The sequence below is a fragment of the Leishmania infantum genome, chromosome 31, assembly GCF_000002875.2.
Source record: "Leishmania infantum JPCM5 genome chromosome 31".
Classification (NCBI taxonomy): Eukaryota; Euglenozoa; class Kinetoplastea; order Trypanosomatida; family Trypanosomatidae; genus Leishmania; species Leishmania infantum.
Window position 1 is genome coordinate 1,342,372 of NC_009415.2, and position 27,383 is coordinate 1,369,754.

The 27,383-nt window shown below is 60.9% G+C and overlaps 12 protein-coding genes across 12 annotated transcripts; all 12 read right to left on the reverse strand.

The window, feature by feature from the left end:
- Positions 1-282: 282 nt before the first annotated feature.
- LINJ_31_2940 (conserved hypothetical protein) lies at positions 283-1,257 on the reverse strand (the record flags this gene model as incomplete). Its single annotated transcript, XM_001467570.1, has 1 exon — positions 283-1,257. One exon carries the CDS (start codon positions 1,255-1,257, stop codon positions 283-285), a length of 975 nt encoding a protein of 324 aa, XP_001467607.1.
- A 493-nt stretch (positions 1,258-1,750) lies between these two features.
- LINJ_31_2950 (ribosomal protein l7/l12-like protein) lies at positions 1,751-2,386 on the reverse strand (the record flags this gene model as incomplete). The annotated part of the gene is made up of 1 exon (XM_001467571.1): positions 1,751-2,386. The coding sequence occupies one exon, from the start codon at positions 2,384-2,386 to the stop codon at positions 1,751-1,753; it is 636 nt and encodes a 211-aa protein (XP_001467608.1).
- A 776-nt stretch (positions 2,387-3,162) lies between these two features.
- LINJ_31_2960 (putative protein kinase) lies at positions 3,163-5,193 on the reverse strand (the record flags this gene model as incomplete). Its single annotated transcript, XM_001467572.1, has 1 exon — positions 3,163-5,193. The coding sequence occupies one exon, from the start codon at positions 5,191-5,193 to the stop codon at positions 3,163-3,165; it is 2,031 nt and encodes a 676-aa protein (XP_001467609.1).
- A 721-nt stretch (positions 5,194-5,914) lies between these two features.
- On the reverse strand, positions 5,915-6,364 carry LINJ_31_2970 (conserved hypothetical protein; the record flags this gene model as incomplete). Its single annotated transcript, XM_001467573.1, has 1 exon — positions 5,915-6,364. One exon carries the CDS (start codon positions 6,362-6,364, stop codon positions 5,915-5,917), a length of 450 nt encoding a protein of 149 aa, XP_001467610.1.
- A 734-nt stretch (positions 6,365-7,098) lies between these two features.
- On the reverse strand, positions 7,099-7,959 carry LINJ_31_2980 (putative aldehyde reductase; the record flags this gene model as incomplete). The annotated part of the gene is made up of 1 exon (XM_001467574.1): positions 7,099-7,959. The coding sequence occupies one exon, from the start codon at positions 7,957-7,959 to the stop codon at positions 7,099-7,101; it is 861 nt and encodes a 286-aa protein (XP_001467611.1).
- A 681-nt stretch (positions 7,960-8,640) lies between these two features.
- On the reverse strand, positions 8,641-12,363 carry LINJ_31_2990 (conserved hypothetical protein; the record flags this gene model as incomplete). The annotated part of the gene is made up of 1 exon (XM_001467575.1): positions 8,641-12,363. The coding sequence occupies one exon, from the start codon at positions 12,361-12,363 to the stop codon at positions 8,641-8,643; it is 3,723 nt and encodes a 1,240-aa protein (XP_001467612.1).
- Positions 12,364-12,825: 462 nt separating this feature from the next.
- Positions 12,826-14,181, reverse strand: LINJ_31_3000 (putative nucleoporin (NUP54/57); the record flags this gene model as incomplete). Its single annotated transcript, XM_001467576.1, has 1 exon — positions 12,826-14,181. The coding sequence occupies one exon, from the start codon at positions 14,179-14,181 to the stop codon at positions 12,826-12,828; it is 1,356 nt and encodes a 451-aa protein (XP_001467613.1).
- A 607-nt stretch (positions 14,182-14,788) lies between these two features.
- On the reverse strand, positions 14,789-15,040 carry LINJ_31_3010 (conserved hypothetical protein; the record flags this gene model as incomplete). The annotated part of the gene is made up of 1 exon (XM_001467577.1): positions 14,789-15,040. One exon carries the CDS (start codon positions 15,038-15,040, stop codon positions 14,789-14,791), a length of 252 nt encoding a protein of 83 aa, XP_001467614.1.
- A 1,364-nt stretch (positions 15,041-16,404) lies between these two features.
- LINJ_31_3020 (conserved hypothetical protein) lies at positions 16,405-17,148 on the reverse strand (the record flags this gene model as incomplete). Its single annotated transcript, XM_001467578.1, has 1 exon — positions 16,405-17,148. One exon carries the CDS (start codon positions 17,146-17,148, stop codon positions 16,405-16,407), a length of 744 nt encoding a protein of 247 aa, XP_001467615.1.
- A 2,564-nt stretch (positions 17,149-19,712) lies between these two features.
- LINJ_31_3030 (putative inositol polyphosphate 1-phosphatase) lies at positions 19,713-20,600 on the reverse strand (the record flags this gene model as incomplete). Its single annotated transcript, XM_001467579.1, has 1 exon — positions 19,713-20,600. One exon carries the CDS (start codon positions 20,598-20,600, stop codon positions 19,713-19,715), a length of 888 nt encoding a protein of 295 aa, XP_001467616.1.
- A 1,103-nt stretch (positions 20,601-21,703) lies between these two features.
- On the reverse strand, positions 21,704-22,453 carry LINJ_31_3040 (conserved hypothetical protein; the record flags this gene model as incomplete). Its single annotated transcript, XM_001467580.1, has 1 exon — positions 21,704-22,453. One exon carries the CDS (start codon positions 22,451-22,453, stop codon positions 21,704-21,706), a length of 750 nt encoding a protein of 249 aa, XP_001467617.1.
- Positions 22,454-26,125: 3,672 nt separating this feature from the next.
- Positions 26,126-27,370, reverse strand: LINJ_31_3050 (putative farnesyltransferase; the record flags this gene model as incomplete). The annotated part of the gene is made up of 1 exon (XM_001467581.1): positions 26,126-27,370. One exon carries the CDS (start codon positions 27,368-27,370, stop codon positions 26,126-26,128), a length of 1,245 nt encoding a protein of 414 aa, XP_001467618.1.
- Between the last annotated feature and the right edge of the window lie 13 nt (positions 27,371-27,383).

Below are 27,383 nucleotides of genomic sequence, written 5' to 3' on the forward strand. Positions count from 1 at the left end.
GTGCCGCAGCGCGCGCGATTCCTTCACGTGGTGAGCCGGCCGTGCGCGGGAGCAGGTATGCCTGTGCGTATATGTCTTTAATCAAGGACCGTAGTTGCCACCTCCACTGCGCACGGATACATAAGAAAACAGCAACCAAGCAATGACACGAGCCGTTCCATCGACAAGCACTCATCGTCGGAGTGGGGAGAACAACCAAGATGGCAGCCGGCGCATGCGTACAGACCCTACGCACGTACAGGAGAGCGATATACGTGTGCCGCTTCCGTTATGAAGCCTTCACTACGAGGAGAGCGCGCTATACCCGTCGTTGATACCAGACGCCCTCTTGGACTCCGCCGTTCCAGGCACGAGCACGCGCGTCACGTCCACTTCGTCGCGCACCAGCTGCGTCTGCCGCTGCACGCGGTTCAGCTGCTTCTCCATCCTCATGAGCCGGTGTGCCAGGTACATAGCCGTGGTCACCATGCAGCCGGCCACCACCCACGCCCCGACACCAAAGAAGGCGACGGCGGACATGAGAAAGATGGCGTCTAGGCGGAGCCACATCATCGCGATCCACTCCGTCTTGGTAACATCGAACACCTGCGTCAGCTCGTAGGAGCGCATCGCGTAGAAGCCGGTAGCGGCCATGCCCGGGACAGCGGCGAGGTAGGCGATGGATGAATGCACCCCGAAGCGCGTCCACCCAAAGAGGGAGGGCATGAGAGCCACGAGGACAGTCAGCAGCGGCGCGGCAATGCTGCACACCACCACAATTGTGTGCATCACCGTCTTGCCTGTCTGGTCGCCAAAGTCGTGGTTTGCGGCCGGCTCCTCGCTCACACCATTCTCGCCGACTGCTGCGTACTCGTTCGGGCTGGCGGGCGCTGCCACCCCGGTAAAGCGCTGTCGCTCGTGGCGGTAGAAGTCGACGGCAGTGGCGGTGAGGGAGTCGAGCACGGCAATCGTGTCGAGGTCTGGCGACGTGGCCGGGGCGCAGTCGTCCAATTCCGGGTGCGCATTCTTCTGCTCGTTCAGCTTCTTGGCGTAGAAGAAGTCCGCCACGAAGAAGACGATGAGCCCCAGGAAGCACAGCACGCCAGGGAGGCTTTCTGACATGACGGCTGCGAGGTGCGACGGGCGCGTGTGCCGGCCTGTAATGAGCGGTGTTCTGCTGGATGATGGAGGCGGCGACGCGTTAGTGCATGTGCACCCTCCTGCTTCGCGTTGGTGAGGAAAATGACGAGACGAGACGCTAAAAGGGTCCGGTAACATCTGCGGCGGGTGTGCGCACGGTGCGTGGAGACGGTTGGCGTCGGGGCATGGGGGAGTGGGGAAGGCAGCACAACGTAGAGGAAAGATTTCAAAGCCGGTTGCTTGAGAGGGAGAGCGTCGACGTGCATAGCCGACACTGAGGAAGAAGATAGGGAGCGTGCATGCGCCACAGAAGTCCGCCACAGCTCACCGCCACGTGCCAACGGCGCTTCATTCACTCGAGCGCACGGGCGCCCCTTCACCATGCACGCGTACCTCTCTTTCGATTCACCAGAGTGTGAGCGGCGCCCCCTCTCATCAAGTCACCAAACAACCTCCCTCCAGCAGCAGCATCGAACACCGCCACAACGCACGGAGGTAGAGTTCAACAGGGCCTACTCCCGTCTTCCTATGCGCGCATGAGCACCCTATGAGAAAAGGGGAGAAGGCGCGTCGGCCTCACGTGGCGCGCGCGTTTTTTTTTGGCATGAAATGAGCTACTCCGGCTCGGCCCTCACATCAGCTCCACCTCGGCCCCCAGCTTCACCATAGCGTCCTTGAGCTTCTCCGCGTCGTCCTTCTGCACCTGGCGGGCGATCACACCTGGGCACTTATCGATCGCCGTCTTCGCTTCCTGGATGGAGAGCCCACAGGCACACCGCAGCTCCTTGATCAGCTTGATCTTGTTCTCAGCCGGAAAAATCTTGAGGGTGACGTCGAAAGCCGTCTTTTCAGGTGCCTTCTTGGCCAACGGAGCCGCACTCTCCGCAGCCGCAGCGTCGCCGCCAGGAGCCACCGGAACAGCCGGGGCCGATGTGGCGACAGCAGCACCACTAGCGCCGCCCGAAGCTCGTAGTAAATGCTCCTCGTAGTCCACCGCAGCGGGTTCGGCCCCACCACCGCCCCCGGCGCGCAACATCTCTGCCATCGCCTTCTTGTGAAAGGCGGTCATGGTGGCCATATCCATGCTCACATAGGCCTCTGCCAGCGCCTCCAACACGTCTTCGCTGCACGGCACGCCCAGGGGCGTCATGCCACGCGGAATGCGGTTACTCGCCACGCCGTTGATGATGGCTCGGTGCGACGTAAAAAGGGCAGCGGTGGCCACACGCAGCCGTGCGACTTCCCATGCAAGGACTCTCTGCCGCATGCCTATGCGAAAACGCCTGTGATGTGTGTGGTGCTCTGTGTGCCGATGGTGTATCAGCCTGTAGCGCATGAAGAGAGGAGACAAGGGGGCAAGAAAGCGCGGAGTGGGGTGGGAAAAAATGAGCGGATACGCCTCTAGTAGGTGTCACCCGTCACGTGCGCGGTACATGTGCCGCCTCTGCAACACGGGGGCAGAGGGGTTCGACGCGAGTACCGCTGCGGCAGTCAACGCTCTTCTACAGAGTGCGCGACAGAGCTGCAGTGAGGACAGCACAGGAGATGCCTTACACATGCAGCCGTGCGCCTGCATACGCCAACGGCAACCCTCAGACACACCGACGCCGGCACAGGCGGGGGATGGCGGGTGGACCACTTCGGCATTTCGGTATTATGCAGCACGACAAAATGCACACCGGCGTCAGCTGGGAAGAGGGGGAAGGACTGCCGGCGGTCGACGCTGGCCCGGCAGATGATGGTGCTTGGCGTGAGGAAAAAATGAATGGAGGTGAAGAGGGGAGGGCCAGGAGGGGCAGGAGGGGCAGGAGGGGCGAGGGGGCTGGATTGGCGCAGACGCGTGTACGTATGTCCACGGTGAAAGAGGCGCAACGACGACAACACAGACATATCCAGGCCACTTGTGTGTCTTTCTATGATGTTGTTGCTGTCTTCTTCTATGACAAAGGCATGGGCGCATCGGCACACAGACACACGTGTATATGTCCACAAGAGGTAATGACAGACTTACCAGAGCGGGAGCTACACACATACGGCGAGCGTCTATGATGCCGGTGTTGCGTCGGTAACGGGTGGCATCAGCGGTGAGTTCGAGCTTCCGACGCCAGAGGGAGCGGCGCTTTTCGCCTTGTGCGCAGAGCGGCGGCTCGTGCGAAACAGGTAGGGGTCTTGACTCAGCTGAAACACGTCGCATCGCTCGCGTTCGTTGAAGGCGAGGCAGCCACGGATGATGTCCTTGGCCTCCTCGCTTACCTTGGGTGTGTCTGGGAAGTGCAGTGTGCGCGCGGATTGAATGATGAGCTTTTCCTGCCATATGCGGCGCTGCGACTCGCCCTCGGCGAATGGCCGCTTGCCAAAGAGCATCTGGTAGAAGATGACGCCGGCGGACCAGATGTCGACTTTGTTGCTGATGCGCGGTGTCGAGGAGGTTTCGAAGCACTCGGGCGGCAGGTACCAGTACGTGCCGGTGCCCTGCGAGGTGAGCTCGATGGACGGGTTGTCGCTGGGGCCTTCGCGGGTGGCGCCGATGATCTTGGAGAGGCCAAAGTCGGTAATCTTGATGTCGAGGATGGTTGGGTCGTCGCGGTGCAACAGGATGTTGGCCGGCTTTAGGTCGTAGTGGATGATAGGGCTGTCGAGGGAGGCGAGGTAGCGCAGCACGTCCACGACCTGCAGAAAGATGAGCCGCGCGTCGGCCTCCTTGAAGGTGCGGTAGCGCTTGAGGTAGGTGTCGAGGTCCATGCCGTTGCTGTACTCCATCACGGAGATGAACATGTTGTCACCGCGAGGGAAGACGTCGTAGAGGTGCGTCAGATGCGGGTGATCGAGCGCGCGCATGATGTCGAGCTCCCGCTGCGCATGGCGCAGGTAGTGAGTACGCGTCTGGGCAGGCCACTCGCGCTGAATGTGGTGAATCTTACATGCCACATAGCGGCCTTCGACGAGGTCGAACGCCTTCCACACTTCCGAGAAGCCACCCTTGCCTAGTAGATGCATGAGGACGTAGCGGTCTCCCTCGCCGATGGTGGGGATCGCCAAGAACTCGGACGTGTCCTCGTCATTCACGCGGCGCATCTCCTTCACGAAGGCCTTCTTCTCGTGCTCGATCTCTGTCTGCTTCAGCTTGATGTCGGCGATGGTGTTGGTCAGAGCGGCGTGCTCGGACGCGCGCAGCTGATACTCCATCTGGGCAGCCATCAGCGCGTCCTGCAGGTCCGGGCCGGCGCCAGAGTCCTCCCGCTCGCGCTCCTGGCGGGCCAGGTGCTTCACGTTGCTCTGCGCCGCCTTCTTGAGCGCCTCGACCTCCTCACGTTTTTGAGTGAGGTTGGCCAGCTTCAAGAACAGCGTGCGCACTCGATCGCCCTCCATCCATACAGTCTGGCCGTTGCTGTGCCACGTCGCGGTCTGGCCGAGCTCGAAATGTTTCTGATAGAGGACGCGCCGTGCCTCCGAGCGGTCCTTCTGGGCAGCGCTTAGCATCTCCTGCCGCATGACAGACTGGAAGTGCTCCAGTTTCTTCTGGTACTGCCGACATTGACCGTCCATGAAGTGTATCTGGTCATTGCGCCGCCCCACCTCGGCACGCAGCCCTTCCACCTCGCGATTAAGCTCCTCGATGTGACTGTCACGGTCGCTGATTTCCTTCTTGAGCGCCATCGTGTCGCTGACCATGCCGTAGGCGGCAAGGGTGGGCTGCTTGAAGCGGCGCGCGTCCGCAGATGCCGAAGACGACGACAGTGTTGTGACCGCTGCAGCCGGCTGGCAGTTATTGGCACCGTCAGGGCCGCTGCGGGAGGCCGCGACGGGTGAGATGGAGCCTGGCCCGACGGCGGCTAGTCCACGCGACCGTGAACGCGGGGCATCAACGGCCGGCGCCTGCGGGTTGGTCTCTGGCTGATCGACGTCGACGACGAGCTCCGTGTCGGCAACAGGCGTGGTGACGGAGGCCTCGCTGGAGAAGGTAGCGGGCACGCTGCCGTTGCTACCTTCCTGTAGCGGGGCGTTGCTTTCCTCGCGGGGCCGCTTTTGGGTCTGCGGCGGTCGCTGCGCAGCGGCAGCGGGGGCGGCCTCCATGGCCGTGAGTCAGTGGAGAGGCTAGGGGGTAGGAGATGCTGTCAGGCAGCAACGCAAAAACAAGAGAAAACAACCGAAAGAAATGCCAGCGCACGCAGCAGCTTCGCGCCTGGGCGACGTTAACGTAGTAGTTCAGAGGAGAACGCGCTGGCAGGTACTAGAGCCACAAGGCCTGCTGACCGGAGGGCGGTGGAGGGTGTTGAGGCGAGGGAAGCCCAGCGCAAAACAGACAAGGGTGGGTGTGCGACAGTAAGAGGGGCGCGGAAGCACATGCGCACACGTGCGCGACGCTGTCTCTCTCTCTCTCTCTGTGCAAGTCGGTAGGCACCAGAGCCACCTGCACGCACGAGACGAAGAGATCCAAACAGCAGCGAGTATACGCCACTGTCGAAGGACAGACATGCAGGAGAGAGGAGGAGGAGGAGGAGGGTGGGAGCAAGAGGTGGATGGCGGTTGGAGGGACAGCGCCGCATGCCGCCGTCTGATATGTCCATTTTGATGCATCTTCTCAGAGCGGAGGAAGGACGCCACTGGTGTTGCTGTCGTGTAGGCCGAGCGTCGCTCGATTCCAGAGGAGTGTACGGAAGGGGGTGGGCTGGGGAGGGTCCTTGAAAGAGAGATGACAGGACGCAAGGAGAACTGGCGAAAAAGATATTCACCGAGGACATGCACACGCACTGCGGTGAGGACGGCTACTGCACGTAGATGCCACTGCGCCCTCTTAGCGAATGGCGCGCTCGACTACCCACTGATCATCGTCAAACCGCAGCACAAGGTAGATGGGAAACTCCAGCTCCGGTATGTTGCTCTGCAAGGATGCTTTGCACTGCTGAAGTATGAGGCGCTGGTCTACCGTCGAGTAGTGCGCGTGGTTTCCGGCGCAGCTGAGCAGCATCCAGTCTGTCGACTCGCGCACCGCGATCTCGGGAATGCACGGGATTGCCTCTGCAAAGTCAAGGGTGACCTTGAAGATGGCATTCTGGGAGAAGGTCACCTGATCCATGTTCGTGCTACGCACCACCCGCTTGTCCTCGAGGAACGCAGCGGTGTCCACCGCGATCTGCTGCATCTCCTCTGTCCCCTTGACGATGATCGTGTTGAGGACACCGCCCTGCACGAAGCTCAGCTCCGGCGTCGTCTCCACATCACTCACGCGTTTCTTCCTGCCCATTCCGACGTCCGCCACGGGCGGTGGAGGTTGAGGGTAAAGAGAGGGAGAGAGCAAGACGAAACAGATTCGACGAAAGGGTCTCGAGGTACCGTTGCCGTGCGTTACAACATCCACGCTTTTTGTGTGCCGCGCCTGTGAGTTTCGATGCAGGCCGCACGGTGATCGGGCTCTGCCGACCAGCACCTCAGACACAACGACAGAGAAGATGGAGATGAGAAGCGCAGCATAAGCGAATTGTGGACAGCGAAGGAACATGAAAGAGAGAGCCGGCAGTGAGCGCACTCGAAACAGGACAGAGTTCCCGCACAACGGATATCGGTGTGTTCACATCACACGGCGGAAGTCGTGTGCAAGGACAAACCCAGCGGCCTTGCAGAGCTAAAAGGGAACAGCTAAGCGGCACCCATGACGGGCTGCCAGCTCCGTATCCCTCCACGTGAGGGCTGCTGAATGCATGCTTGTAGCTCTCTTTTTTTTTTTGAAATTTCGGTGCAACAACACGGGAATGCACGCATCCCCGACGCGCTATGCGCATGGCCCACCGACGCAGGCAACGTGCCACTCTGTATCGACGTGCACAACTCAAACCAACGGAGACGCAACGGAACATATGCAGAGCAGGAAGGATCGCCGACTCTTCGCTGCTGAGGAAAACAAGAGGCCGAGGCACGTGTGCACACGCAGAGATAATGGGGTTGTAGTCTCACACGACGGGACTACACGCTGCACTCTACTCATACAATATCGAGGTGCGTCTTGTGCTTGGGGGCAGGAAACGCCGCGTCCAGCTGTGCCATGTCCACCTCTGTCAGCTCAATGCTGTCTGCCGCCGCGTTCTCCTTTGTGTGCGCCGGGTTGCTGGAGCGTGGGATTGCGATGACGTGGCCGCTGCGCAGCACAAAGGCAAGTAGAACTTGTGTGACGGTGGCGTTGTGGCGAGCCGCAACGCTCTGCACAACAGTGCTCTTGTACAGCTCCGACTTGAGCTCGCCAGCCTGAGCGATGGGGCAGTAGGCCATCACTGGCACGTTGTGCTCCCTGAGCCAGGGAAGGAGATCGTACTCGATGCCGCGGGAGCCAAGGTGGTAAAGCACCTGATTGACCGCGCACTTGTCGCCACCGGGGACGCGCCACAGCTCCTTCATGTCGTCCACGTCGAAGTTCGACACACCCCAGCGGCGAATCTTGCCGCTCTTGACGAGTTCCTCCATGCACGTCACGGTCTCGGGCAGCGGAACACGGCCGCGCCAGTGCAGAAGGTACAGGTCCAAGTAGTCTGTGCCGATGTTCTGGAGGGAGGCATCACAGCTGCGAAAAATGGTCGCCCGCGATGCGTTTGTTGGCAGCACCTTCGAGACAATGAAGAGCCGCTCACGTGGCGTCTCTTTGATGGCTTCTGCCACAAGTCGCTCGGAGCGGCCGTTGCCGTACATCTCTGCGGTATCGATGAGCGTCATGCCCGCTTCCATACCGGCTCGCAGCGCCGCTAGCTCGCGTGTGCGGTTTTCGGGTTTTTCACCCATCATCCACACGCCCTGTCCTAGCGCTGGAGCCGCCGTGCCATCAGGCAGGCGCACCACACGGCGAGCCGCCATCTCAGCTCGAGTACGGGAGGACGGTGATGAAGGGTTGTGCGTGTGTGTGCAAATATGGAGAGAAAGCAGAAATGCAGTGTTCAGGTAGCCGACTTCGGTGTTCTGCGGAATGAAGTGCACCAAGGCCACTAACTGGAAAAGGATATGAGAGGCGGGGCGACAGCGGCGTTCCCACTCCCAGCCACTGCCAGTAGTGGCTACTGCTTGGGTGGCAACAGTGTTGCTGAGATGGTATATATGGTTGGCGGTAGCCTGTGTGTCTGTAGTGCCAGCAGCAAGGGAGGAGTATGGCGTGGGAGCTGGGGGGAGGGGGGGGAGGTGTTCTCTATGGGCGCGGTCTGCGTTGAAGTCCTGCGTGAGAGAACGGGACAAGAAGATGCGTGAAGAGGCCAGGAGGAGTGTCGCACCAATAGAGGTGGTGGAAAGACGAGAGCACGGAAGGAGCGCAAGAAAGAGCCCGCCAATGTCCGCGCAGAACAGCAGCTGAAGGAGAGAGGGGGAGGGGTCCAGCCCGCGCATTTTTCTGTACCGCCGTGACGGCTCACCTCTTGCGCTTACCGCGTCCTTCTTCAGCGTCCGTGGCACCTCATCCACCTCTTGGTGCGGCGATGGCATTTCTCTCGTCATCTCGCTTAGACCTGCATGAGGGTCCATATCCGACACATGCACCCATGCCGCCGTCTACCAAGTGTCGAGGTCGTCCGCGCCAGCCACGCCCGCCGCCCCACGCTGATGACTTCCGCTGGGGTGGTGCGGCACTGTTGGCGATTGGCAGCTGAAGGGGCCCGCGTCTTTGTACGGCGGCGGCGCACCGAGGGCACCGCGGGCAACGTAGTCCGCCACCACGCGAAAGCCATCCTGTGGGGTGCTCCCGTTCCGACCTGCACCTGCACCCGCCACTTCGTCCGTCGCGTCGCGGCCGCACTTCACGTCCTGAAAGAGCTGCGCTGCAAAGTTGCTCGGGCTCTGCAGCGGCAGGTCGTGCTGCGCCGCCTCTCGGGTGGTGTCGAGCTGCCGGCGATGGGCCGCCGCGCATACGTTGCACTCTGCCGCTGTGTAGAGGCAGCGGTGATGGAAGGCGTGCCTGCACATAAAGTACACCGTCGGAGTGTCAAGCACCTGATGGCAGTGTGCGCACGTGGTGGCCTGGAAGACGACAGCCGAGGTCTGCAGAGCGACGACCTCCTTCTTGATACGCTCCATCTCGCCGAGTCGCTGCGACGTCTGCGCCAGCACCTCCTGCAACTGCTGCGTCTGCTTCAGCAGACACCGCTGGCAGTAATTCCGCACGGTGCGCAGATCCAGAGTACTCTCAGGGCCACTGCTCAGTATCTGCAGCACCACCACCGGCGATAGCGCGTCGTGGGCCTCGATGTAGTCCAGCACCTTCACAATGTCGAGCGATTCCGTCTTTGCGGTGCGCATGAGCTGCGACAGCAGAGTCATCCACATGGTGGTCGTGCTGCTGTCGGATGCCGGACTGTCCTGACATGCCTGAAAGAGTTTCGCGGTCCCCTCGTGCCTCTCGGCCGGGGTGGAGTTGGAGTCGTTCAGCTTGGCGCCGTAGTAGCCGAGGATCTCCTCTGAGAGCCCGAGGAGGCGGAGGAGGTACAGGATGCCGTCCTCGAAACCGTGCTGATGGGCCAGATTCAGCGCGAGGTAGTGGTCGTAGCGACCCTTGTACGCCTCCAGAAACGTCCGCGCCTGCTCCAGCCGTCGCTTGTACGGCTCCAATGGGAACTCGCCCGTCGCGTCAGCGCTCGAGACAGCACCGGCCGTTGCTGCTGTTGTCTGGGGCACCAGTCGAAGCGTGCTCTTCAGTTCACGAGTCATGTAAAGCTCCAACAGCGTGTTGTAGAGCACTGCATGCGGGCCCGATGTCACTGTGGGAGAGTGCGGTGCAGGTGACGATGGCGTGGCTGCGTTGCCTTCCACAGCCATCTGCATCGGCGCGGGTGTCGCGGCATCCTCATTCAGCACACCACTCTCCACCACCGCGCGCAGGAAGTTCATGAGACACACCGGTGCGTCGACGAAGATGTGCAGGAATGTAGACGCGTTCGCGTGGTGGGGGTGCCGCGGCCCGCCTCCTATCGCATCTCCCGTGCAAGTGGGAAAACGAGTAGCGTCAGGCGCAAGCGCAGGGAGAGCGGGCACGTTCACTAGGCGCCGTCCCGGCCCCTTCCAGTGCACGCACAGCTCTATCAGCAGCTCTGTCGTGGCGCGAGGCGCCGCAAGAAGAAGGTCCTTGCCGAGCTGCGAGCAAATCGGCTCCGCCTCATCGATCCCCAGCGTGCGGACGTACGACAGCGTCTCGAGGGGTTCTTGCATGTCGTACAAGCGAATGCGTGCGCAGTCGTACACGGCGGCGTAGCGATCGGCAATGTGCAGCGCCGCCGCGGCGTATCCGCCCTCTCGGCACACCTCGATCGCGTTCTTCGCATCAAACCGCACGTCGTCACGGTGGATAAACGCCTTGAGCCGAGCTTCGTCCTTGCGCTTGATGTAGCACTTGAGCAACAGCGTTGTGTGAGCCACGTTGGTGTGGGCGCTCTGCTTCTCGTTGTGCAGCTCCTCCAAGTAGCGGATGAGCTGCTCCATGTGTGCGCTGCCCATGTACCGCTGTATGACGTAGGACGACTCCAGATACCCGATCGTGCCCACGTACTGGGCCATGGCCTCATCAAACTTGCGTTTGCCATAGAGGTAGTCGCCGTAGCGCTTGCGGATGCGTAGCTGCAGTGTCGGGTCGGCCCCTTCCATCGTCTGCGCCAGCTGCTGCGCAATGCCGTAGCATTCCTTGCTGAAGAGAAGCTCCAGCTTGGTCTGCGTGTCTGCCTCGCGTAGCCGCACACCTCGCAACGCGAGCTGCCGTGTGCGCACAGCCGGGTCGAGAAACAGCACCAGCATGTCTGTTTCGTCCGCCAGCAGCATGGCGCAGTTTGTGTACGTCTCCTGCGGGCGACTCAGTCCACGGATGCGATAGGCGAGGTCAAGGCACTGCAGCTGAAACTGCTCTGGCCTTCCGTCGTGCTGCACCAGCAGAACGAGGTACTGACGGTGCGTGTAGAGGAAGCAGCGTCCCGGCACGTGGTCGACGTGGATGGGATGCACACATGACTTCATCGTCGGGTCGTACGGCACGGGGACGCTGGAGGCTGGATCAGCGGGGCCGAGCCGCACAACACGGCTGCCAGTTGTCGCGTGTGATGCGGCCTGCTTGCACAGCACGAGCAGCTCGCCACGCGACGTCAGAGCCGCTCCAAAACGCGGAGCACCACCGCTGGAGGTGGGGCAGGGGTATTCGGACCAGTTGCCGTTGGCTCGCAACGCCCAGCACGTAACCACGTCCTCGTAGACCGTGTACAGCACCTGAACCCCCGCCGCTGTCACCGCATCACCGCTACAGTCGACCTTCGATGCACTCGCCGACCTTGTCAGCGCGCGGGCGCTGTCTGTCAGAAAAGAGAAGGCGCTGGTGCCTCCGCCGCTGATGTCGCTCGCATGGCCACCGCCTTTGGTCTCCCACAACGTCGCGAGCTGCATGCTGGGGAGTCCGACAAACGTGAGAGCGCCTTTGGCGAGGCCGCTGCGGATCGTCAGCACTCGAACCGACCGCTCCTTCGCCAGATCCCCCTGCAGCACTACACAGTCCCGCGTGACGAGCCCGACAGCGGCGCACGAGAGATCTGGCACCACATCGAAGCTCACGACGGCAGAGCGGATGGAGCCGCATGAGACGACGCCGGTGCTGCCAGCCTCCCCTGCATGCGACGAGAACCCCTTGGCAGTGGAGTTGCCGGTGGGAGATGGAGAAAGCGTGCCTGCAGTCGTGCAGGATGGCTTGAAGTGGCACTGCATCTGTTTCGACTCATCCAGCAGAATTGTCACTAGAGGGGCCTCTTCGCATGAGGCATGCGCACTCGAAGCGCCGCCGCTCGCGCCTTTGCTAGCGGGTAGAATGCGGTGCTCTTGGCAGGGCGGTCTCCACCGGAGCGGGGCATCCGCTGCTGATGCCCCCGGAACGGAAGTCGAGACATCGGCTGGGCTAAGGCCCAGAAGGCCTCGGTACAGGGCCACGAGCTGGTCAAGGTCCCAGACTCTCAAAATCGTGTTGTGAACCGCATCGTCATTGCCGATCGTGATGAGGGTGTTGCGCAGTGCGCAGTATCGGATGTGTGTGACTGGGCCCGCGTAGGCCTGAAAACACCACCTGCCCCCCGGCGAGGCGGCCGTCGACGCGGGATGGCGTTCGAGGAAGAGCACTTGACCTTCGCAGTCGCCCACAACGAGCGAGGTGGGGGTCAGGCATGAGCACACGACGTTGAGCTCCGCTAAGGAGGAGGCGGCCGCAAGGGCTTCGCTGTCGAAGAAACGGAAGCTGCGCCACACCCCGTCCGTCATGATGACTCCCTTCCCCACCCCGTGCGATGTGCCACACTGAATAGAAGTGAACGAAGAGTGACGGTGTTCAATGGTGCGTACGGCACGCCTATGTGCAGAGGGCAAGGCAAACAAGACGCAACGAGAGGCGGGACAGAGACGTGCTGAGGGACAGTGGGTTGGAAATGGTGAATAGGCACTCTTTCAGCGCATTAGAGGGCTGATGAGGTCCTCGACCCTTCCCCTCCCCCGGAAAAAAGAATGAAGGAAGCGGGCGGGAGGAGGGGAGTGGGCGAAGGAATCGACCAAACACGCGAGTACGTGCGTGGCAGGGAAGCAGTGCCACGCACCGCACCTGTGTCGGCGCCGACACCGCTGTGCGTCGTTCTCTTGGATGACCGTCCCGCACTGAGCGTGGCAGACGAGAGAGGCACAACAACACCAATTCGAGAGTTTGCGTCACCACTACCCTTCCCCACAGAACTAAGAGGCCTCCACACGGCTGCGGATTGCCTGCATCTCCTTTAGATCTGTCTTGAGAAGCTCATTCAGCGTCTCAATTCCGTCCTGCATCTGCTTGGCAAACTGGATCCAGCCATTTATGATGCACGGATCCACCTCGGAGCGCAGGAGTGGCTGACCGCCTGGGTTCCGCCACGCTGCTGGCGCGGATCCGACGAAGCGGCGCTGTTGCTGCTGCTGACGTGCTTCCGTCTTGTTTGCCGACTGCTGCGTGATTATTGCCACACGCGATGCCTCCTCTGTCAGGAACGGCCGCAGCTCACTCAGTAGCTGACTGAAGCGACCAGGCGCTCGCAAGAGCTTGCGGAGCTGCTCGACACGGCTGCTCAGCAGGCCCTCCTCGCCGCAAGAGCTGCCGTGACGGCGAAGCAGCTCCATCTTGCACAGAAGCGAGTACCATCGGTGCTGCAGCATCACCTCCTCCTGCTCCACCTCGCGCTGCCGCCGCACGTTCGCGGCGTCCATGCCCGCCACTGTGTCGATATCCTGCAGCAGCTCTGTCACTTTCTTCTGCAACACCTTTACGGCGTCCCTCTGCTTCTCAGTCCGCCGCAGGAGCTCCTGGGAGAAGTGGATGGGGGATGGGTAGAGGCGGCCGGGGTCAGGGTTTTGGTGGAGTGCCTGCATGTAGGCCTCCTCACTGCACCCGCCGCCGTTGAGGTAGGCCGTGTAGCGCTCCTTCTGAATTGCGTCCATTACCTGCCCCGCCCCGCAACTGTTGTACACAAAGGCTCTAAAGCGGCAGTTGGGGTGCAGCGCGTTGTAGGACTCGTCCAGCTTAACGAGGTAGCTGGCGAGGGCGCTCTGCCGCGCGAAGTCCTGCAGCGTCACGGTCGGCTGCTGCTGTTGGGGTGCATGGGGTTGTATGTCGGGGTTGGGCTGCTGCATGCCCCAACCGCCGATCGCTGCCGGTGCCGTTGCCCCTGCACCAAAGCCGGTGGTCCCTGTTGCGGGTGCTCCGAAGCCAGAGGTGGCACTGGCGCCAAAACCGCCCCCTGGCTTCGCCCCAAAACCACCGCCGACCCCGAAGCCGCCAGCGCCGAAGCCGGCTGCCCCTCCGAAGCCGGTGGTCCCTGATGCTGCGCTGCTGCCAAAGCCAGATGCTCCTCCAGCTGGTGCGGCGCTGGCCGTAGGGGCTGCGAACGCGGTGCCGAAGCCCGGTGTTGCCGAGGCGCCGGCCGCAGCACCGAAGCCACCGCTGGTGGTGGCGGTGGTGTTCGTGCCGGATAAGGCGCTGGTGCCAAACGTTGCTGGAGCCTTACCGAAGCCGGCAGCAGGGGCACCGATGCCCGCCGAAGGCGCGGTGGCACCAAACATGGATCTGCAGAGGCGTGTGAAAACCTCAAGAAACAAACCAACAAGAGACAGACTGGTGCGAGTACGATCGGCACCGTCTCTCCACTGATGCGACGACGCTCGTGCGCAGGTGATCGACGAACGGAAGGGAGGCGACGTGAAGGAGAAAACGGAGGGGCAGCAGCGGAGAGTGGAGTGGACGGTGGCAGGCGAGGTTCGCTGAACGGAAGGGAGGAAGGGAAGAGGGGGTAGCGTTCTAACTAGCAGCGGCCATCTTCGTGATTCACCACGGACACACCGGACCCTGTGGGCAGGTAGAGGGAGCTCATGATAGTCGCCGCTCACCAGTCTCCCTCAAAATGGAAGAGAGCAGATACTCATTGGCGCGGTATGTGTTTCGTGTCTTCGATGCCGGCCTCCTAAATGGATAATAGCGTGGCATAATTTGCCCCTTAAGGGCGTCCGTGAGTGCTGTACATGTCGACAAGGGCACTGCGATGGGTGAGGTGGAAACGATGGGAGGTGTGCGTGTGGGCGAGTGAGGGGCTCACGCACAGCACCCACAAAAGCCACGCGCAGAGGGGGTTGTTTTCGTTCTTGCGCTGGCGCATTGTGCAGCGTCACATGCCTACAAAAAACTCGAGGTGCGCGCCCGCACAAACTCGCTCATGGCCGCAAGTGGATGGTCTGGTTTCTGCAACAGCAAGTGCTGCATGATGTCGTGTAGGAGTGGGGTGATCTCCGGGTGAGCCGCCAGGTAGGCGGTGTAGTCTAGGATAAGCTCATCCTTGTGTTTCTCGGCCCGTACGCGGCCCTCGTAGTTGAGATCTTCCTTCTTGAGGCTCCGCAGGCAGAGGGGCGCGGGCGCTTTACCAGACATCCCCACGTGGAAGGCGCGCCTTTGAGCGTGTGCGCTTTCTTCTTTCGACTCGAAAAGTGAGTGAGGGCGGTGTGGCAACGGTGAGGAGATGATGATAGTCGTGGCAGCGGAGTAGAGGAGGGGCTCGACAATAGGTGAGGGGAATATATCCACAGCGAAGCAGAGAGACAGGCCGCCTGGTCGGCCTGCCAGTGTCATCGTGTTCACAGAGAAGATACGCCCGCATGGCGATGTTGAAAGCCAAGGCGAGCAGGTGACGCACCAGAAGGAGGAGAGAGCGCAGCGCATGGAGGGAGATGGAGTAGTAAAGACGAGCAATCATTTTTCCCCGCTTTAAACATCCGCGTCCTATCACTCACCGATGGGGTGGGAGGGGGGAAGGGAGGGGGCACACACAGCTCAGCGCGCGGTATTGCAGGGTCCAGTGCACCCCCCTCCCCCACACTCCACTACCCCTCTGCCAATGCCGAGCCGCCTCCGCTGGCGACAGGGCTAAACACCTGCGACGTGGGGGAGGAGGTCAGAGCGATGTATCGCTACGGATGTCGGCGGCCATGCTGTGGATGGCGCGCCGCCGGAGAGACCTGCGACGGTGCACACGCTTGCACCATACATATGATGGGCAAGGTGCCAATGTGACTCGAGCACATCCCACCCGGCCCTCACCACCTACAGAGGCGGGGAGCCTGAGCCGCCCCCGAGGGGGATGCACCAGGTGGCGGCCTGCGGAGCGGGGGTGGGTGGGTGGTGTTTGAGGCAGAGGCCATGCTCTCAGACGACTGCGTTGGCACACTGCGCTGCAACGCCTGTGTCTACGGCGGCTTCGCATCATGCGGTGGGGAGCGTGTGACAGGGCTGCGCGGGGGAGGCGTTAGGGTGGAGTGGAGCTGACCTCGTGATCTGTGGCAGAGAGGCGGGCCCGGTGCACGTACGTTAATGAGTTTTCTTACACAAAGGCAGCGACAAGCACACCATCCTTGAAAGAGGCATCGACACAGGCAGGCACGCACGGGCGTACCCGCGGTGATGCGAGGGAGAGAAAGAGATGCTGAGAGCAGCAGCAGATGAGAAATCAACGGCACCACTGTGAAAAGACATATACGCGGTACGTCACCCGAACAATTTCCATCCCCGAGCGAGCGAGAGCGCCCGCCCCCTTTCACAGCACCACGGACCTGGGAAGCGAAGAGGGTAGGGCAGCACTCACAAGGGAGAGAGAAAGGGTGTGCGATGAATCAACGCTGTGCACTGTGAAGTCGCAGACAACAAACAAAACGCCGCTGCGTGCCGCAGGAGAAGCAGAAGGCTGCCAGGCAGCCTGCTCGGTAGCCAATATACCTGCACCAAGTATCATCTCCCTTCACTCAGCTTCTCCTTCCGATGCGGAGCTGGGTGGACAGGGGACGCCCATCCGCGGAGCCCAGAGAGCCATGGCCGTGCATGCGCTCCATGCGGGGGCGCTGGCGGCGCGGCTGGTACGGCAACCGCCCAGACACTGGATGCTCTGTATGTATTACGTGCTCCATCTCGCGACTCAAAGCAGGCGACGTGCTATTCACCGTAACGAGAGCGCCAGGAGAAAAGCGAGGCGTGGCCGTGCTCACAACTCCGGATGCTGCGAGAGCTGTCAAATCCGCCGGCGGCTCAATGGCCACCACCGGAGATGACCGCGGCGTCAAGCACGGTTCCTCTCCATCGTCATCATCGTCGTTCTCCCTGGCATCTCCGTCGTCGCGCGCGATACCAGCGTCATCGATTCCGCTGTTCCCTTGCTCACTCTCGCGTCTGCGCCGGCGCAACGAGTGGATGCCACGCACCGCTGCCATGCGCTCACGGCGAGTCGCAATTGTGTGCTGCAAAAACTGCGCCATGTGCTGCGCGTTGACGGTCTCGCAGATGGAGAAGGCCGAGGATGGGGGGAGCCCGCGCTCTGTGACGGGCGAGCTGCTCTGCAGGTAGCGCTGCACAAAGAGGAGCGCGTCGCGGTAGCCTGCCTCGTAGGAGTTGGATGACTCACGGTAGAGGTCGGCGAGGGCGTTCGCGGCAGCGGAGAACATGCGGTGTAGATGCTCCTTCTCGCGCGCAGGCGTGTTCGATGCTGGCGGCATGGGGGCAGGGGAGTTTAGGGGGATGTGTTTGAGGGTGCGGGGTGGACCCGAGATCTCTGCTGATATATCGTCTCCGCGAATGGTTATGAGAAGAAGACGGCGCTTGTGTGTGCGTGGCGCACCTGAAGGAATGACGCTGTTGATACAGGTGAGCCGCGTTTGCGTGGTGGAGTATGCTGCTGCGGATGGAGCAGCCAAGTAGCGAATAAGGAGGCGGAAGCAGACACAGGAATCGTGAACAGGTCTTCTTCAATGTGCCATTCCACCACAGCGATCACGTCAACGAATGCACGCATGCACAACAACCGCTCACCCACCACTGGTTGCGCCACGGCTAACATCCTGGCCCTATAGGACCAGCTGTCGTGCCATCGAATCGCGCCATGCGCCTAACGGGGCCTGCTTGCCCTTCCTCGCCCCTTCTTTGCATACGCGTGCTGCGCCATCGGCGCCAGACGAGCATTGCCCTGTGGAAGGACACGACATCCGCAGCCACATAAAGAGAGTAGCTGCCCACTCGAAAACATATCGGAGCAGTGTGTGGGGCGGGGTGGGGAGGGGACGGCAGTCATTCTTCTACGTGCGTAAACACACCCCCACACACGCACACCCGCGCATGGCTTTTGCACCCTTCTGTGCACACATGCAAACCTCCGCGTAACCACCGGCGACGCAAACGCCGATAAGAAGACGCTCCCTCACATGTACGTGTGAGTGTGTGGGTGGAGGCGCTCTCTCGTGTCGCAGTGTCGGGGCGTCCGTCTTTTGCCACGCGGACACGTACTGCACGCACCCAAGCATGGCCAGATGCGTGTGTGCGAGGGGAAGAGGGAGCGACTCTGCATGGTCGCGTCACCGTGAGCAAGGACGCCGTGCAGAGAAGGTGTACGCCAAGCTCCGCTACCACACGGCGGGATACGGCACCATGGAGAAGAGCGCATTTGGCAGACACCACCCACGTTGCCAATACCAAAATGCACTCATGCAAGACGCACAAGCTGCAGCCATTGGCCGCACTGGCGAGCCCTCGTGCGTACGTCTGCCGCGATTGAAAGCCAACATGCTCAAGATGCACTCGCCGCTGACAGACGCAAGGGCGCTTCGGGCAAAAAGGCAGGCTGCCGCGAGCCCCACGCCGCCGTAGACGCTGCGCAGCCCACAGTCGCGGTACTGCGCTCGCACGGCCCCATCCCCAAAGCCAAGCCGACGGTGCTGCCTCGGCTTCGTCTGTACGAGCGTCTTGATGAGGTCGAGATGGTAAAAAAAAAAACACTCCGTACACAGGGCTGCTAGTCGCGCCGCACAACATCGTTTCTTGCAGGCCGAGGTCGTCAACAGTGCCGCCGAATCTGCCGGCGCACACAACCTAGACACTCAGGTTGTCCTCGGAGTCTCCCACCGGGCGCAAGGCCGTCTTGAACTCGTCAAGGTTGAGGTAGCCGTCCAGCCCTTAGCTGACGCAGACGTGGTGAAATGCCCTCGAAGCTCCGCATCAGGCCATCACGACGGTAGGGCTATATGTCTCACTCGCGGCAGTTCGTGCTAGCCGCCAGCTTGTGGCTCTGCGTGAAGACATGCGCTGTCGCCCGTTGGGTGGCCGTCGCTAGCGCCGAAAACGCCACTGAACCTCCCCCCCGTCGGCCACACGGTCGATGGCGGTCTCATTCATGGGGCGGCAATCAGAGCAGAAGCCGAAACGACGTGAGAGTGAGACACGCGCTCACACATGCACACCCATGCTCGTCGTGCGCTGATCTGGGAGGAGGAGAGCCGTCAAAGAGTGAACCCGTGCGTTCGCGCACGCACGCACAGGCACGGGAGAGCGCTACGGCCACCCCTGCCCGACATCAGCAATCAAATTGCTGCAGCGGCAGGAATGCTGCCGTTCACTCACTCTTCTCCCCCTGTCGCCGTCTTCCACGTAAGCCCTCGACTCCACCTGCCGAGGAGCACCGCGAGCAGGCGGAGCCGAAGAGGGCATGCGTCACTGCGTCGCGTGCGCTGCCTTTGTGACGCGTGGCGCTGTGGGCAGGTGGAGTGCGACGCCCATCACATACAGAGATGGAGGGCGAGAGAGGGCCAGACGGAGGGGGGGACAGCAAGGGGAGAGTTCACTCCATCGAGCTCCAACAAGAGTGCACACGCAGCGACGCCGAGGGGTATCAAAGCAGCCGATACGCACGGCTGACGCCGCGCACAAGAGCGAAAAAAAAAGGCCTAATCACACCCAAGAACGGTGATATCCTCGGCCAAGGGGTCCATACATATACGTGTGCGCATCGCCTCTCGCGAAGCCCCTCTCGCCTTCCTCAACACCTTCGCGGAAGGAGAGTTGATTTGGTGCTGCAGCACATGTCTGCCACGCACACACATGCGCAACACAGACCGGTGACAAGAAGAGAGCAGTAGCAAGCGAAACAGAGAATCGAATTGGAACAAAAAAGAAAACGACAAGCAAGGAGGGAAGCGCGGCATTTAATCGGTGCGTGACATCGGGAAGGATTCGAAACTTTCTGTCTGCGAGAGCCGTTGAGCACGTCCTCTGCTTTTCGCGCGTCGCTCACTTACGGCGCGAGCGTAAGCGTCCACCCCAGACGTCGAGCCACCTCATGCATTGCGTACGGAGTCACCGCTACCAGCCCGTCCGTCAGCACGGCAATCTCAGGCAGGGAGGTGGTTGCCGCACTATATGTTCCAACGACCGGATAGCGAATCGGCACACCATTCTGGTCGAAAATCTCGCCCCCGAGCGCGTAGAGGAATGCGTGCGCGGCACAGCAGTCCCACTTCTTGATGGTCGCCGGTGGGCACACAAAGATGTCCGCTGGGGTGATGGCCTCATGCGCTACATGGTGCCCCGTCAGCATTTTCTTGAGCAGATGATACTGCTTGTAGCCCGCACCACGGGCATAAACGGCGTTGCAGGGCTCCAGCTGTGTCAGCAAGCGCTGGAGAAACACCTCCTTCGTGGTGCTCGAGCGACACACGGCAAGCGGCGTCTCGCAGGTGCACTCTAGCTGCGGCTCCATCTGCCCCGGTGCCGGCACCAGCTCTCCGTCAAATACCACAAACGGCGACGCAAGAGTCGGCGTGTTCAACACGACCGACAGACCGGGCACACAGGTCTCCTCCTGCGGCTCCGTCGCGGCTGGCCCGTCGGTGCACGTCAGCGGGTAGTAAAAAATGCGGTTCATGACGCCGGCGATGGGAACACCGTCCAGCGTGATGCCCACAAGCGTCATCGGGGCTTGCCAGACGCCGTCCACAAAGCAATTCGTGCCGTCGATGGGATCAATGAAAATGCCCAGGCGACGTCGCATTGCCTCATCGGAGTCCGCGTGCAGGACGACCGCAGCGCCAGCGCCAGCGTTGGATTTCTCGCTCGCCTGCAGGTGCGCGTACAACTCAGCCTCATACGGCATTGCGGAGATCGCCTTGTAGTGCATGGCCATGCACGCCTCCGCCTCTTTTTCGACAGCGCTGCTCGGCTGATCCTCTTCGCCAACTACAGTGAATGGAAATGCAGGGAAGGATTCCTTCAGCGCACGCACCACTACAGTCTGAACGAGGACATCCGCCGTCGTGACGAGATCGTCCGCGGCGTCGCCATTCTGGTGGCCAAGGCGCGACTTGACATCAACACTCACGGCGTGGTGCAGCAAATCCATCAGCACCCCTTTCTCAGTATCGGAGAGGTCAAGCACTGTGCGCGGGTGCGTCACAGAGGCTTCTAGCGATGAGTTGTGTGCATGGGCCATCTTCGCCCCCGCCTCTGGCAGCTTGAGAAGGTTCAGCATCACATAGCGCTGCGCCGCCAGCGATGCGCGGACACAAACAGCCAGGAGCTGCGCCACATTCACCGATGTCATCCAGCTGTGACTAGCTACCTGCAGCGTGTCATTCCACCACGAACACGTCGGCCACTACGTGCATACGCGTTTTTGCAAGGGTAGACGACAGAAAGGCAGGCCGCACTCCTGAATGGGGCTCTGCACGCGGGTAGGCAGGCAGGCAGGGAGGGAGGCGGAAGGCGAGAGAAGAGGAGCGGCGGTGGCTGGCGTGGACGTCCGTGATCAGCGGGGCGATTGCGCAGGTGCGCTTGAACACACGCGGAGACGAGGCTGGCAAGAGTGCGTGCGAACGCGCAGCTTGCGGTTGCATAGGTGACGTGCCGCGAGTGGTGCCGGACGTTGGATGTCAAAGAACAGAGGGAGAGCCAGAGGGAGAGGGAGCGATAAGGCAGTACCGCCACACCAACCGAAGCAGTGGAAGCGTCAGGGCGTATCGGCGGATAGGGAGAATCGGCAAAAAAAAAAACGCCCCGTTCTCCGATGCGTGCACGTTGACCTTGCCCACGTGATGTACAACGACGGCACTTCACCCCCACCTCACTTAAGGAGTGCCACAAAAGTGGGAAGGGGGCTGTGGGGTGCCGTCGACTGAGAGCTGTACGGTCAGTCACGTGCACTTGGCCGGCGGCCTGAAACCATAGCCCACTCACTCGCAGTTGTCACCAGCGAAGCACTCACGACCGGACCGCCGCCACGTGCACACGCTAAGCGCCGTACTTGGCTAGCTGCCCCGCCTTGAATGCCAGCTCCCGAAGCAACGCGCTCAGGGTGCACTTGTTTGGCCACGCGGCCAGCGGCACCGGGGCAGTCGCGCCGCCGTCAGTACACCTTTCCCGCAGCCCACAGTCACGCAGAGCAGGGTAGCGCGAGTACATGTGCACCGGAAAAACAACGCAGCTGTCTGCTGAAGAGCCGACGGATTCCATTAGCTCCGAGTAGTAACTCGGCGTCGGTCGTAGCCACGCAAGTGTATCACCGCCCGCGGAGGAGCTTGCAGTAATAGGCGGCGGGCACGGCACTTGTCGCGCTGCGTCCAGGACAGCCACCAGCGTGTACGGCGCTTCGGTCGCGCTCCCTTCCCTGGATGCCGCGGACGAGTAGGCCCCATAAAGCCACGCCAGCAGGGAGGCCACACGCACCTCCTCGTCCACCGCTGGAGTGCAGTCGATAAGGGTGAGTGGAGAAGTAAGCCACTCCTCCGCGGGGGCGCTGGTCATCATCTCACCGATCTCGGTCGCCTTCTCAGATATCGTTACGATTCGGTAGCTGATGTTGTTCTCTTCGCAGAAGTGCTCCGCATGACGGACGATGCCCCTTGCTAGTGGTGCGAGGTCGGAGGAAACGACTACGCAGCCGCAATGGTACCCACATCCCTCATCCAGCAGCGGGCTCGTGTAGAGCGAGGTGTTCACGAGCACAATCACGGAGCGGCAGCGGTTACCCAGTGCGTTCATTCCCTGGAGCACATGCGAGCGCGATGGACCACGTACTCGAATAATGTTGTCACTCTTGAGGCGTTTTCCTACCTGAGTGTGCGTGCGTGTGTGTGAGTGTGCAGTCAAGGCAGCGAGCGAGAGTCATGGAGGAAGAGAGAGGTACATCGAAGAGGAGGAAAAGGTTGGAGGACAAGGATAGCAACAGCGAGTCTCGACCGCTACCAGAAGGCACATACACGTAAGGTCGGGAGGGGGGTGCACAACGAAGGATATGGATTATGAGTGTCCTGGCTCCATCGGAATCACAGGCTGGTGATGCTTCGCCAGACGTGCCCTTCAGACTGAAAACGAGCCGGGTGGTAGCCCTTCCCTTGCGTGTAGCCAGACCTACACACAGAGAGGATGACCACCACCACCACCATACACTACCGCCCTTTCTTCTGCCCAATCGACAACACCGGCGGCGAGAGATTCGCCGATGCGCCGCCAGTCGAGGGCGGTGCGCTCGGGCAGCATGCTTGGGTTAAAGTTTTTTTTGAAGGCAGAGTCACGATCAAAACTACAACAGATAAAGGGAGGTCGCGCACGCGTCTATCATCACGCCACGAAGCGAAGAATGACACATACAACTCCACTGCAGCGGATGTGCGTGCGTGCGTGCGTGAGAGAGACGCCGAAGATAAAAGGAAGCTAGGCGAAGATATGGAGACTGCGTGGCAAGGCGAGGGGCAGGAGCCGACGGGTGAGGGGAAGGGGGAGGAGAATGGTAAGGGATATATACGCACACACGCACATCGCAATTCGCACCTTCACCGCAGGTGCGCCTGGCGACGTATTTTTCCTTTCCTCACAGGACAACATCGTCCGCGACAGCACAGTGTACATCAAGACTCACGGCAAAACATTCTCAACCACATTCACAGAGAATTCACGCCAAAAGTCGGACACCGCCACACAGAAACACATACTATCCCATCATACCCACAAGAGTTTCGTATGCATGTGTGCGTGCGCAGCCACACTGAAGCAGCCAACGGTGAGAGAGCCAGCTCCAAAGGAGAAGGGCGCAAACACATGCCGTGCGAACTGAGCAAGAAAAGAGCGCACAAAGCAGTCCTCATCCACACACACACACACACATCCCTGCCCACATACGCGCAAGAATCAAGAGGCGGTGTCACAGAGATGGGCGAAGGGGGACGGCGGGAGCGGCAGAGAGAGCGCGGGCACACAGCGACGTCCGTGGAAAGAAAAAAAGAGAAGACAACGCGTATTCCCTTCTGCTAATGTGTACCCGCCTCTCTGCCACAGATCACGAGGTCAGCTCCACTCCACCCTAACGCCTCCCCCGCGCAGCCCTGTCACACGCTCCCCACCGCATGATGCGAAGCCGCCGTAGACACAGGCGTTGCAGCGCAGTGTGCCAACGCAGTCGTCTGAGAGCATGGCCTCTGCCTCAAACACCACCCACCCACCCCCGCTCCGCAGGCCGCCACCTGGTGCATCCCCCTCGGGGGCGGCTCAGGCTCCCCGCCTCTGTAGGTGGTGAGGGCCGGGTGGGATGTGCTCGAGTCACATTGGCACCTTGCCCATCATATGTATGGTGCAAGCGTGTGCACCGTCGCAGGTCTCTCCGGCGGCGCGCCATCCACAGCATGGCCGCCGACATCCGTAGCGATACATCGCTCTGACCTCCTCCCCCACGTCGCAGGTGTCTAGCCCTGTCGCCAGCGGAGGCGGCTCGGCATTGGCAGAGGGATAGTGGAGTGTGGGGGAGGGGGGTGCACTGGACCCTGCAATACCGCGCGCTGAGCTGTGTGTGCCCCCTCCCTTCCCCTCTCTTACCTCACCGCGAAAACACGGCGGAGGACCAGGCAATAAATGGAGGGAGGACGAAGACGACACGACAGCAGACACGCAGTGCAGGGAATGATGAACAGGTCTGCATGGGCGGGGAAAAGAGAGGAGGCAGTGGGGCAGCCTCGAAAGGAGAGTCGGCGCGCGGGCTGGATAGATGCGCGACAGAGTATGGGTTCGTGTGCATGCGTGCTGGTGTTGGCCACTCCTCTTCATGTCAAAGTACGTGAAGATCACACAGCAAATCACCTGGAAGAAAAGAAGGCGGCTCGCCGCTCACCCCGTACGCCTGCATCGCACCTTCGCGTGCCGGCGAGCAGACGCACCGACGTGCATGCGAGCCGTACGCCAGAAGACCCGCGAACAGCAGGTGCGCGCCTGCGCACGCACCCTCCGTGCAGTGATGAGAATTGAGCCCTTATCGTCATGCGAAAGGTGATTGCAAAGAGAGAGAGGAGGAAAGACATGAGCACCACTGCGCCAGAGAAGACAGCGGTGTCGGCGATGAAGCCAACGACTACACGCAGCGTCCCAGTGGAAACTTGGAAGACTCGATGACAGGCGCCACTGAGCGCCTGCACGTGTGCTATGAGAGTCACCGACTGTCGACCAACGACGGCACCACTGACGCGTGAGACGAAAGGAGCCAGGAAAAGGAAAGGAAGCAAAAAAAAAACAGCGAAGAGGCTCAGTCGGGGTTGCTCACCCTGGCCATGTGTCGGTGACACCGTCGGTGTGGGAGAGAGGGCGAAGGGGGGACGAACAAAACAGCGGGTATGCGGTGAGGTGAGAGCGCAAGCCAGCATGGCGGGGGGAGTCTCTAGTAGAGCTCCCCCAGCACGCCGGCGCGCGTTCTCGTCACGTGGTGCCACAGACGGAGACACATACACCCAAACAAACACACACACACATATACACACACACAAACACACCCACACACACACATACACACACACACACATACATACACACAGACAGACAGAGAGAAACAACACATACACACACATGTTTATATGCACACGTTACGGTCACAGCTACGGAGAGATACGAAAACAGAGAAACGGAGAAACAGAGCTGACACGAGCAGAAAAATATTTTTGTGTTGCGTGCTTCGCCTCCGCGCACACGTCCTTCTGCAGCGCCGAATGACAGCCGCTAATGCCGAACCGATGCGAGACAGACAGACAGGCAGAGACAGAGTGGGTCAGCAGAAGTTGCGAAAGCGGCGTCCAATGCTGAGAGAAGCGGGAAGCAGCATCACGGGCAAAACAAAACGTGGCAAACAAAGAAGGAAACGGAAAAGGAAGGGAACACAAAACGCAAACATGCGCGCACACACACACGCACGCGCACGCGCACGCGCACTCGAAATACGCCACGCGACAGCACCACATCGACGCTGCGCATTTCATGAAAAGGAAGAAAAGAGACGGAAAACGTTCTATTAAGAGCATCTGCACTGCGTCTGCATGGCTGCGTGTGTGGGAGTCTGGTCGCCGACCTTTCCGCCAGAGACGCGTTCCGTAAGACGAGCCATGAGTGGAGAGAGGCGAGGCGCGCACGGGTGGGGGTAGGGGGTTGACAACCACACGCACGCACAAAGACGCATACAGAGGATCACACGCATCGACTTCGGTCTCTACATGGACGTGCAGATGCTGCGCTTATGGAAAAGAAAGTTGTAAACATTTGACACGCGCACACAGTGTGCGTATCCACATAAGATGCGGGGAGGGAGGGAGGGAGGGAGGGAGGGCTGTCAGCGCACACCCATGCGCGCCTGCCCCTCCCCTCTCTTCCTGCCGTCCGCAGGACCTTTGCTTTCAGTTGTCCTTACGCGTGGTCGGCAATCCCCTTGCGGCCACCAAAGAAACCAGCGACGGTATCCATGACGGTGAGAAGGAACTGGCCACCGAGGCCTGGGTAGCGGGCGAGGAGGCTGCGGGTGTAGGAGACGGCCTGGCACTTCTTCAGCTGCAGGTCGATCCGCTCAATCGCCGCCGCCAGCGAGTTGGCGATCGATGTGGAACTGGCGTCTTGCATGTCTAGCTTCTCCTGCAGCTCCACGCAGTAGTCGCGGAGCATGCTGAGGGAGCTGTAGAGGGTCGTGGCCTTGAGCATAATACGACACGACTCCGGCCGTGACACCTTCACCTTGACCTGGAACGTGTCGGGGTTGTTGTACACCTCCTTCAGCGTAGCAATGGCCATCACCTGAGGAATGGCGCAGAAGCGGAACACGGACGGGTCGCGCAGAGCGGAGAGGTAGTCCACGATGTATGGGACATGCACGAGAGCGTCGGCCACCATGGCGTTCAGGCACTGCACCGCTGCCGCATTGTTCGACTCACTCTTCAGCTCCTTCAGCTCCGTCACGTACGTGCCCCAGATCTCCTTCGGCCAGAACATCCGCGGCGGCTCCTCGCGGATGTCCTCGTAGTAGTCGCGGATGATGTTTGTCTTCTGCAGGAAGAGACCCATGTGGTTGGAACTGGTGAGATCGTCGTCCAGGCTCGGGTCCTCAAAGCCGCAGCGGGCGAAGAGCTGGGTGAGGCCGTGGCCGACGAGACCGGCGACATAGTGGCAGTACTCGTTGTAGTCGTCCTTTGTGACCACCGGGCGCTTCAGGAACTCGCACATGCCGTTTGCCATGCGCTCGCAGATATTGGCGATGACGTCCTGATAGCCCTTCTTCAGCTTCTTGAATGCGCGCGACACGCACGGGTATTTCTCCAGCAGTTCGCGCTCGCGTCCCTCGCCGACGCCGCTCATGCACCAGCTCATGTCGCTCGTGTGCGTGTGGAACTTCGGAAGCTCCTTCAGCTTGACGTCTACCGGAACGCTCATGTCATCCTCCAAGGTATCGAGCGCGCGGAGGACAAGGTAGAAGATGCAGATGGCATCACGGAGCTGCTGGTCTGCGAGCTGCGCCACGACAACCGCGAAGGATCGAGAGACGTCGTTCATGATATCGTAGCAGAAGCGTAAGTCCGTCTCCTCCGGCGGCACCTGAATCTTCACAGAGCGCATCTGCCACTTTACACGCATCATCGCCACCGAATCCGAGAAGAGCCCCATGGCTGCTTGCTGG